At 39.3% G+C, this 12,506-nt stretch overlaps 1 protein-coding gene across 1 annotated transcript; it reads left to right on the plus strand.

Moving 5' to 3' along the window:
• Positions 1-467: 467 nt before the first annotated feature.
• Positions 468-1,737, plus strand: mtnr1bb (melatonin receptor 1Bb; the record flags this gene model as incomplete). The annotated part of the gene is made up of 1 exon (XM_017488426.2): positions 468-1,737. A coding segment is annotated over one exon (948 nt), but the record flags the coding sequence as incomplete, so codon positions are not given.
• Positions 1,738-12,506: the final 10,769 nt, after the last annotated feature.

The raw sequence follows: 12,506 nt of genomic DNA on the forward strand, positions 1-12,506 counted from the left end.
CAACTAAATCGGCTATTAATTGGATCAACTGAATAAAATAAGTTGAATTTACTAAAGTCAAGAAATATTTTTTTTACAGTGACAGGCCAGAGGTGCTTAGGTGATCTTAGTTTGGCGAGGACTTCAGCATTAACCAAGAGCTTTTGGTTGGGAAATGACCTCACTGTGATCTTAAGGACAACATCCTCCATGCACTTAGCAATGTAGCCTGTCACAGAGACTGTACGTAGATACATCCCTGCCACATCAATTGGGAGACTGGGAGTCAAAATTTTTCCCATGAAAAGGTTCTAACAAAATATCCTTCTGTAAGCATCTCATGCTCCCTATGAAACTGGAAACAATTTAGTTATAGCCTATTACTTTATACTTATTATACTGCAATTATATTTCATTCATGTTCCCAACTGTTTACAGCAGATTAAATCATTCTGCATGATGTTTTGTAAATTGTATGCTGCAATTCCTTGGTGTTATTTTGGTCAAATGAAAATAGGAATTGGTGTCCCACAAAAGCAGCTCTGCTATTTATTTATTTTTATTTTTTAAACTTTCTTATCCTTCTTACAGGTAACATGTTTGTGGTTAGCCTGGCCTTTGCTGACTTGGTGGTGGCTTTTTACCCATACCCACTGGTCCTGTATGCACTGTTCCATGATGGATGGTCGCTGGGGGACACACAATGCCAAGTGAGTGGCTTCCTAATGGGCCTGAGTGTAATCGGTTCAGTGTTCAACATCACAGGCATTGCTATCAACCGCTACTGCTACATTTGCCACAGCTTTGCCTATGGGCGTCTCTATAGCTTCCGCAACACATTGATACTGGTGGCACTCATCTGGATGCTAACTGTGCTGGCCATCCTCCCCAACTTCTTTGTAGGCTCACTGAGCTATGACCCCAGGGTCTACTCATGCACATTCACACAGACAACCAGCAGCTCATACACAGTGGCAGTGGTGGTGGTGCACTTCCTGGTACCCATTGCAGTGGTGACTTTCTGCTACCTCCGTATCTGGGTGCTGGTCATCCAGGTCCGGCGCAAAGTGAAGATGAAGGAGCATGGCAGGGTGCGACCCAGCGACCTGCGAAACTTTGTCACCATGTTTGTGGTGTTCGTGCTGTTTGCCATCTGCTGGGCTCCACTGAACCTTATTGGCCTGGTGGTGGCTATGGACCCAGAAGTAATGGCCCCTCGTATCCCTGAGTGGCTGTTTGTGGTCAGCTATTTTATGGCCTACTTCAACAGCTGCCTCAATGCCATCATCTATGGGCTGCTCAACCGGAATTTTCGTAAGGAGTACAAGCGTATTGTAACATCGGTGTGGATACCACAGTGGTTTGTATCGGAAACATCTAGAGTTGCCACAGATGGCATGCGAACCAAACCCTCACCAGCCATTAACAATGAATGAATACGACACACAGACTCACTTTTCTCTCTTGCCTCAAATGGGAAATAAAGTTTAGAGAAAGGCTCACTTCAAGCCCAATTTTTTTAATGAGCATGTCATCACCTGTCATTTGTGAAATTTGTTCATGTCTTTTTACACAGCTCAGGGTGCTTGTTTTCTTTTTGCCACTGTGGAAATATCAGTTTCTAAGCACTGTTATTTTTTTTCATCGTTTACGCTGAAACTAAGTAAATTCTACATGGTTTGTTTTAACACAATTTCTGCTGGTGACATAAAAGAATTTTGTCTCATGCATTTATTAAAGATGTTTTGGCACATTTTTGCCAAAACATCTTTAGTGTAGGATAGGGTTTCACTTGCAGGATAGGGTTTCACTTGCAAAACTCTTATGTTCAACATCTAACATTGAGTATAACATTTCAGATGTTGTAGAACTTTAGTCTTTTTTTACAACTAAGGAGAAAATGTGAAAATTTTATAGATTAATGTGTGTATAGAGAATTAAGTGGAATCAGTTTAGTTTAGGCAAAATCTGTCAACGAACTAGTAAAGCTGGATAAAGCATAACCTTTAATCTCCTCCCAATGATTCAGCCAAGAACAGTATTGGTTTTTAGAGCACATGAAGGACAAGGAGGCTCATCTAATCTATTCTGTGTTTGTCTCTTTTCATCAAAACATTAAAATAATAGATCATTTGTTATTTTCCAGAAAAATGTGCATGACAGTATTATGTATTCTTTTATTACTTTGTTTAACAGTTTGTGGGGGGGAAAGCCACAGGCAAAAACATACAAAAGTTAAAATTGACAGGAAAGAGGTTTTCACATTCAGGAAAGGTGCTGAATGTATTTAAGACATGTACTTGTTTTGACTTTGTGTGAGAATGTACTATTTAATTTAGCTTGAGATGTTAAAACCTGTACTGTACATAAACATGTTGCTTTATCAGTGACCTCAATAAAGAAAGGATTCAAAAGAAAGCAATGCTGCATATGCAGCAGGTCTTAGTGGTGAAGAAGGGTTTGGGCCAGGGATTAGAATGCTATCTTAGATTAGAAGGAAAGAACGAAATGTGTTTAAACCGTATGGCTGCAGATCCACACAGGATTATTCGGAGTGTATGGGAATTGTGTGCATTTGGTGATGAGAATGAATAATTACACATGTGGCATTACCAAATGGAAGGAAACGTTAATCAAAATTGAGTAAATCCTTGGGGAGAGCCAGGGAAATACTCCCAATAAGGGACACAGATAAATGCAAAGAACATGAGAGTGAGACATGAGTATCAATACAAAATATATATTTTATTATAAATGTCAGTATCATAAAAAACTTTTCAAACAAATATAGATTCTGTCTCCCAAGAAGGACAGTAAGAATTTTAAAACTACCACTTCTCCAGGGCCAAGCTTTGCAGGAACAAAGTAGGCTAGCTGCAACTCAGGAGGTCATCCAAACCACCTTAATTCACACCAAATTGTCAAACATCACATACACCATAAAGAAGTTGTTGTGTCGGCACACTCAGCACTCTGTGAAGCACACACCACAGAGTGAAGGCAGCAAGCCTCCCCTGTTCCACACCAAGACTCACTGGCTCCTGGAGAGAAAAGAAACACAAATTAACCAGGACTACATAAAAATAACACTAAACAATAAGCAATGAAAGAAAAACAAAAATATTACAGACACTGTGGTGTGGTGGCTATAGCACTCAGACCCACTAACACCACCACATGTAGTGGAGGCAGTTAAACAGCACCTGAGTAGTACCAGAATTATTGTTAACAGTAAATAAAATAAAAATCGTAAATACTATAGTATAGAAACAATATGACACAGCAACAACATACACCACATCAATAGTAAGGTGATATTGTGTGAAAACTAACCTGAAATAACAGGTTTGAGGCCGAGCAATGCACTGATTTAACAAATAGCCCCTCACACTACATATGCTCACAAAACAGATATAAACCAAAAATAAATGCAAAAAACAAATCAACAGAAATAGCAACAAAACCAATTGAAAATATAGCAATGAAAAGAAAAAAAAACAGCGCAAAGCACAAACAAAGAGAAACAAACAAACTTGCACAAACAACAAAGTGAAGCTGATATGCCGCATAGCGGAGGTGAGGCCTGTACACAAACAGCCCAAGCGTGCCACTAATTAAGACAGCAAAGACAAAACCCATAAGCGAGACAGCAGAAACAAATGCCCATAAGCAAAACAGACAAGCAAGATGCTTGTAAGCAAAGCAGCCAAGAAAAATATCCTTACGCAAAACAGCAGTGGCGTCACATGAAACGTCTTCGGCTAGGGATTTGTCTTAGAGAAGATTTGGATCTTCTAGACTGTACTCTACATCATAAGATGTAGGATCAGGCCCCCCTCCTCAACGGCCCATGGTAGACAGTGCAGGTTCAAATGGTGGCCCGCCCAGTTCCACGCAAGGGGATGTCATCTGTACATGACCGGCCCTCTGGCAAACTATCATGCCCTGGTGATACGCATGATAAAAAATCAGGAACCCCAAGGCCCCAGAGACTGTGCCCCCCTCGTCAACACCTACCATCTCCGGTACCATCATCAGCAGATCAGTATCCTCTGATGACACTTCTACTGAAGGCACCTCTTCTCCCAAAACAGAAGGATCTGTCAAGGTGGGAATTGGACAATCCTTCCGGATCCAGGTCTTCAAGGCCGAGTGATGAACGCACCTAACCTTGCCATGTTATCCACTGGTGCAATGGTGCATTCCACACCACCCATCTTCACGACCATCACGACCTGATACACAGCTGGGCTCCACAGGTCTTGAATTTTATGACATCATTTAGTGCCATACTCACGTAAATAAACTAACGGATGTGCGAGTCATGTTTTGCCTTACGGTGACCACCTCTTGGACTTGACCCAAAATTAAGTCCACTGGAATTTGTGGCTCCTGCCTGAACATTAGAAAATATGGAGATTCACCAGTAGCCTGATGAGGGGTGGTATTGTAGCAGAAAAGCACCTGTGGGAGACACAAGGCCCAATCATTCTTCCTGGCCGCAGGTAGTACGTGTAGAAGGTTATGCAGTGTCCTATTAAACCCTCACACTGGGGTGTCTTAAAACCTGCCTTAAAACCTCACCCTGCAATAGCGATGGTAGCACCAGCTGAAGTCCCTCTTCGCCACATCAGAGTGAAACACTCAGCGATGCAATACTCCATCCTCCTTACACAAATTCCCCAACAAATCCACAACAGCCTTGGGCAGCTTCCGGCACTCCTCTGCACTAGGAGGCACCGCATGTCTCCAAAACATTAGAGCCTCACCTATAACAGGATCCGCTTCCTGCAAGGACTACATATCCACAGCCAGATTGGGCAGCGCAGTAACTACTGCTTGAGACACCACCCCTGTCTTCCCAGCCTGCCTTATGCTGGCAGGGAGCACTGTGATTTATTTGAAAAATAAAAAACTTGTATGTTTGTTGTGTGTTTGTTTTTGTCCTTCTTAAATGATGGTTCTCTGTTGTTCTTAAAAGAAAAATTTCTTGGAAAATCATATAGTCATTAAAGCAAAATGCGGCTTAAAGGTCTCACAGAAGCACTGCATCCCAGTTTTTATGTAGATCCTTATAGCATGTCACAGTTACACATGTACTTACACAGTTTACAGTTACATGTAAAATGTTTCTACTCAATAAATCTTGTAAACAGAACATGGGATTCTGCTAAAATAGTCTTTATTTTTAAACAAGGGGTAACGCCAAAGGCATCAGAAAGAACTTAACTTTTAATTTCTAGCTGTATTTTCATCCTTGTCCAGTGAAAAGCATGTATCTACAAAAATCCAAGATTTCAGGAGGATTTCCAAGGATTATCATATAATTTAGATTTGAAATAATTTAGATAGCTATAAATCATAAAAATGATATTTGTAAGTAATCTCCTTGTAGCTTACTCTGCCTTTACCACAGTTGTGATGTTCCACAAGTGGTATACCCACCATCCACCTAGCCCAACACTAAGATTGTATAAATTTATGGGTCACTATTTAGCTGGAAACTCTACCTTTACCTTACCACTTTTTGTAACCTTACCAGGAGAGCAAAGCTCCAGACAATATGATTCTCAGGAATAAATACACACATACGTTTGGTGTGTGTGTGTGTGTGTGTGTGTGTGTGTGTGTGTGTGTGTGTGTGTGTGTGTGTGTGTTTGTGTGCAAATGTCCTCATGTTTGTCCTTCGAGTCTTGTACAATAAGAGAAAGATGTTTGTGAGGTAAACTGGGGACAGTGTCTGAATGGGATGCATGGGCAGACTGCTTAGTTGTACTAAAGGAAAAAGAAACTGAAAAAGACAGTGACACGTAAAGAAAGAGTCTGTACTTGACCTTGTCTCTATAGTAACAAAGTTTACAGGCTAAAAAATAATGAAAAAGGGGACAAAACCTGCTGGAATAAAACAAATGACACAAAGGGAGAAAAACAATAAAGCAATAATATATAAAAACAAATATACTGTATATCCTGTCATAGGATGATATCTTTGCCACAAGTACATTTTCCCTGCTAGAGCCTGGTCAACTTATTATTGTGAAATGGTAGCATCTAGGAGCAACTACAGTGGTAGACCATGTCAATTCACAAAGCAGGGTTGTTGAGTGCTAAAGCGTGTAGCTCATAAAACATGCCCATGTGTTGCATCACTCATTACAGAGTTCCAAACTGCCTCTGGAAGCAACATCAGCACAAGAACTGTGTGCCAGAAGCTTCATGACATGGGTTTCCATGGGCGAGCAGCTACACACAAGCTTAAGATCACCATAAGCAATGCCAAGCATATGGCTGGAGTGGTGTAAAGCATGCCACTACTGGACTCTGGACCACTGGAAACATGTTCTCTGAATTGATGAATAGTGCTTCATTATCTGGGTGTCTGATGCACGAAAATGGGTTTGATAGATGCAAAACAACAACAACAACAACAACAACAAAAACACACACACACACACACACACACACACACACACACTGCCTACAAGAATGGAAGTGCCAACAGTAAAGATTGGTGGAGAAGGGTTAATGGTCTGCAGCTGTTTTTCAGGGTTTCACAAATGTTCTTTTGGATGAGCCCAAATCTCCAGTCACATTCCAAAATCTAGTAAAACGCCATCCCAGAAGAGTGGAGACTGCTATAGCAACAAGTTTACAACTATGGATTTGGAATGGGCAGATATGGGTGTGATGGCCAGATGTCCATATACTTTTGGAAATATAGTATAGATTATATTGTCATTTTTAATCCTTTGCAGTCAATGACTGTCTGATGTCTGGAACCCACAGACATTACCAGACTCTGAGTTTCTTCCCTAGTGATGCTCTGCCAGGACTTTACTGCAGCTAACTTTAGTTCCTGCTTTTTCTTGTGGCATTTTGTCTTCAGTTTAACTTGACATGACTTTACCATGAGCAGTTCCTTCCCTTCTTCATATTTTGTCTTCCTATCTGATTTTTTTTATTGACTCTGTAGGCTGGGTAGAGGTTTGGGGTTAGAGGTTTTGCCTGGGTAAAGAATAATTCTGTATTTAGTGTTGCATTTACAGCTCTAGTGTTTCAGTGTTTCTTTGACTTCAAAAACACCAACCCTCTATCTACTTGGCTAAAATGCCACACAGCATCCTTTTAAGATGCGTGTGAGCTGGCCCTTCTCTTCGTATGCTGATTTGTCTATATGTCTGTAGGTAGACATACAAATACAGTGATTTTACCATAAGCTCTTTTTCATTTATACCCCAAAAGAGCATCCATATCCTTGCAGATAGGAGCATAGCTCAAGGCACACATAAATTAGCACAGTATACAGTATACATAGAAAAGGGTATAAAGAGAAATGACAGGCAAAGAGAAGTTATTAGTGAAAATATACATATAAAGCCTTCACTGGTAACTTGATACAAAGTCTGCAAAGTTCAATTGCATTGGATCAGAGAAGACATTTACATAAAACAAAAAAGTTTCTTCTCAGAAAAAGAATTCAAATTGAATCAATTGTATCGTTTTGGCCACATTTCTCTACTTTTAGCTGCTGATCCACTGCTTAAATTCCACACACTTGTTTTTACACCATAATATTGAGGTTCTATTAACTGATCTGATGACTTGCTTAGTAATCTCACTGTACATTTTGGGAAGGATTTGCCTAATTCTGTCTCCCAGGAACACTTCAGCAATTCTGATAATCAGCCTGATGATTCATAAGCCAAGCTTTTCACCCACTTGAAGCTTTTCTCCTGATGTTACTGTCAGAAACTTCCAGTAAAGCATCTCTAAACCATATTTGCAAATCTTTTTCACTCTGCACATTGACATTTCTATCAGTCACATCTATTTGCAGAAGCAGAATGCCATCATCACAATATTAGGAATAAATAACAGGAGAATGCAGTACACCATCATTATAGTCTCAGGGACAGTAAATAATCACATTCATAAAAGAAACTTTCTTATAATTACCTAATTCTAGATGATGATGATGATACAACTATCCAGGTAAAGTTAATTTGAAATAACATTGCAATATGTAATCATCCATGTTGGCTGTTTTAAATATTATAAATATGATGGACATTAATATGATCAAAACATTTCACAACAATCAACTATGCAGTAGGAAGTCCAACTATGGGACTGCACAATATCTAATTGCACTCAAGATTAGAACATGAAGATTGGTTATTTTTTCTTGTGTAATACTGAAGGACACTTAAAAAACATAGAAGAAAAGCTATAATCACACAGGGGCGGTACCATAGGCTGTAATCAGAATGCTTCAGAAAGCTTTGTAAGTATGACAGACGTGCATTTGAGCAGCAGTCACGTATGGACAGATGGCGCAGCAGAAACAGTCAGGGCTTTTTTCTGACCTATAAGCTGCTGTTTACTGGACCAGACCTGCTAAAGAGGATACTATGGCTGAGGAAAGATACATAGAAGAACAAATGAAGGAGAGAAGGATGCTTACATTTTTATTTTTATTTTTCTAAAATGAATAAATAAAACGGATTCCTCAAGGCAGGATTCAAAGCATTGCGAGACATGATCATCACAGGCTAGTTTATAATCCAATATCAACAGAAAACCGGAAATAGTTAATCATGCAAACAAGTATCAACACCCACCTATACAAGATCTAAACAAAACAGACTAGATACGAGCACAATGACAGTATTTTACATAAATACACATTTTGCTCAACACAACAACACGAGTTAAATAAATAAATTAAATTAAATGCATTTCAGTGAATGCACAAACAGAACAGTTTTCTGCCTTTACAGAAAATAAATGTATATGAATCTGAAATGTAGAACACTATCTGTGTTCTAGAAATTTTCAAAATCTGAGCTCTCTATTACAATAGAATATAACTGTATTAGTCATAACAAGTGAAAAGAAAAGAAACTAAGTGTACAGAGCTCATGTATTCAGAGTAGCAGAAAACCTCTTATTCCTTAATCAGTGGATAATTTTTAGACAATCTGGGTGCTAGAGTCAGCCAAGCCCACTAAGACTTTTTGGATGAAGTTGAAGGTATGAATCAGCTCTTTTGGATAGTCAGGATATAATGCATATATCAAACCAAAGATCAAAAGAAAAGCATCAGTCAACCTCAGAATGTCCCTCAGAAAAATGTTACCTTATAGCAGAATGGCAATCCTAGCATGGTCAAAATGAACAATGACCCTCAAGTCTCCATTCACCATGCTTACAAGAGCTACGGCTAAATTCATCTGAAAAACTTGCTTCATGAGCACAAGCAGATAAATAACTTTAAAACTCAAATGAGATGTATAAAAACCTACATTCCAAGTCTTGAAAAACACGGAGTCATCTTCACGTGGGTAGACAGGGAGGGCTTGAAGTGCAGCTGTACGTGTGTTGATATCGAAGTGCTCCTTAAAAAACACAGTGTTAATGGTGCAACAGAAAAAGTATAGATAAATGACAGATGACAGTGGGAAAGAGATTTAACATGGAAGAACACAAAGTCAGGTTTAAACACTTAACAAATAGCAAAGTCTCTTTATGAAGTGACAATTGTGCACATTAACAAATGAACATATACTGTAATTGCGATTAACATAAAATTTACCAGGGTTCACAGTGGCTTAGAGGTTAGCATGTTCGCCTCACACCTCCAGGGTTGGGGGTTCCTGTGTGTGCAGAGTTTGAATGTTCTCCCCGTGCTGCAGGGGGTTTCCTCCAGGTACTCCAGTCCAAAGACATGCGTAGTAGGCTGATTGGCATGTCCAAAGTGTCCTTAGCGTGTGAATGGGTTTGTGAATGTGTATCTGATTGTGCCCTGTGATGGAATTACACCCTGTCCAGGGTGTACCCCGCCTTGTGCCCTATGCTCCCTGGGATAGGCTCCAGGCTCTCAACGACCCAGTAGATAAGCGGTATAGAAAATGGATGGATGATTGGATAAAATTTACCAGATCATAGGTGCTAAAGATGCTTCTCAATGCTTCTGCTGTCTTGCTGTCTTCTTTAAGCTGATATTTGTAATCCTGTGGAGTTCTGCACAAATCTGCAAGCAAGCATACAGACAAATAACATAATAAATGTTAAACAAGAGAACAAAAGTTACAGACACACGCACACACAAACACAATGGAATTTAAGAGACTGCACCTGAGAATATTACCTGAGACAGCAATCCAGTGTCCTTCACTGGTTGTGATGGGTTGTCTACAACAATCTGTTTGTGATGCAGTGTAAATGTAGTTTGCATGAGTCTCTCAATCAACCCAAGACTTCTTTTTGTCTTAGACACTTCCTCAATTATTTGCAATCTTAGTTGTTCCAGGCTTTCAGCATTCTCTCCTTTTGGAAAGTTTGGTAGGTAGTTCACCTCAGCTCAATGGGCTCTTTTGATGTTGGAGTGGGAGACTATCTCTCTGGGTTATTTTGACTTCTCTTCCCTGAGTTAACAGCCACCTCTCCACAACCAGATCAGCCGAAATTCGTGTGGTAGTTACGCATCTTAAACTTTAGACTTGTCATCCAGCTATACCATGCATTGACTTCCTGGTTCCTGGGCGATAAGTAATTAGAGCCTTGGCTGCTTTAACGACTTCATTTGTCACTAGGGTAAGCCTTAACGCTGTGCATTGTTTTGGTCATATTTTCCAGAATGTCATGTTTTTAGCCTCATTTTAAGAACTTTCCACTATTTAATAGACTGCATTTCCAGCTTCTAGACTATACTTTACATCATTAGAAAATAAAGGAAGTGGGAACATGTCGGGCCAACTCTGCAAGCATTTCAAGGCATGAGGGAGTATTTTGAGGTATGAAGTTGCAGCTGAGCTGGCATCATTATCCTATGTATGTACGGTCTGACAAGGTAAAAGGTAAGGTTAAAAAATGTTTCCAACAAGATGGACTGGACATAGATTTCCAATTTAATGCAATTCAGTTTCATTTGTATAGTGCTTTTAACAATGGACATTGTCACAAAGCAGCTTTACAGAAATATATAAATTCAGGACCTAAATTTTTAATTAATAAATGAATCCCCAAACTTCCTGAGATGATATGAGGAAGAAACCTTTAGAGGAACCAGACTCTAAAGGGAACTGATCCTCATCTAGCTGACAACGAATAGTGCAATTATAAATAATTCCCTTCTATTACTGTGTACTACATGGTCAAAAAGTGTAATCGTGTAATCAGGAAATTTATTAAAGTTTTAAAAGTTTTGTCAAAATTTTGTTGAATTTATCAACTGTTTGCTGATGGAGACTTGAGTGCAAAACTGTTTGTGGCAATTCCAGTCTAAAGCCATCTTCATGGTTTTTAAGTGATACCATCCTCAGTAATCTCATTGATCTTAATGCTGTCCGTGTGGGGCCATCCTCAGCAACAGCAAGTGATTTCTAAGTAATGAGAACTCCAACCAGAAGTAGGACATCAGGATGATCAGGATCAGGCAGGTCCAGAGAGCAGAAGGAGACAGGACCTTTTGATCGAAGAAGGCATGGCGGATCATAGAAAATCAAAAGTTCAGGTACTGTGGCGCAGGACCATTCAGTGCTTTATAGATCAATAGTAATATTTTATAATCAATGCAAAATTTGATTGGGAGCCAGTGCAGTGTGGATAGGATAGGGGTGATATGGTTCTAGAAAGGACTTCTGGTTCCAGTAAGGACTCTTGCTACTGCATTCTGAAGATTGTTTATGCTCCTACTAGAACATACAGACAGTAAGGCATTACAGTAATCCAACCTAGAGGTAACAAAAGCATGACCTAGTTTTTCTGCATTGTGTAGTGATATGTTTCTTATCTTAGCAAATTTACTGAGATCAAAGAAGGCTATTCTAGAAATATTAAAATCTTCAAATGAAATTTGAAATCCAGTCTTCAAATGAAAGACTGGAGTCAATACTCACACCAAGGTCTTTTACTGCTGCACATAATGAAACAGAAAAGCCATCTAGGAATACTAGGATACTATGTAATCAGAAAGCTTACTTTTAGCTGCATGTGTTCCTAGTACAAGAACTTCTGTCTTGTCAGAATTAAGTAGAAGGAAGTTAATAAGCATTCAGTGTCCAATGTCCTTTACACATTCCTCAACCTTATTAAGCTGGTGTCTCTCATCTGGCTTTGTTCAACATACAATTGTGTGTCATCAGCATAACAGTGGAACCTAATACCATGTTTTAATTTTACCCAGAGGTAGCATATATAAAGCAAAAAGTATTGGACCTAGAACAGAACCTTGCGGAACACCAAACTTTACCCTAGTATGCATTAGGGCTGCAAATAACTATTTTCATAACCGGTGAGTTGGCTGATTATTTTTTCGATTAATCAAATAATCAGATGGGGGGGGGGGGGGGGGGGGCAAACCTTCAGTCCCATTTTTTATTTAAGATAAAATCGACAAACTGAGTGATACAAATATAAACTTCAGACTAAAACTTTACACAACTGTTTCTCCAATTATATAAGACTGAAAAGAACCCAATACACACAGACACACACCTGAATATATATTATTAATTTAGGACTGT

The sequence above is a fragment of the Ictalurus punctatus genome, chromosome 16 (genome assembly GCF_001660625.3).
Source record: "Ictalurus punctatus breed USDA103 chromosome 16, Coco_2.0, whole genome shotgun sequence".
Taxonomy (NCBI): Eukaryota; Metazoa; Chordata; class Actinopteri; order Siluriformes; family Ictaluridae; genus Ictalurus; species Ictalurus punctatus.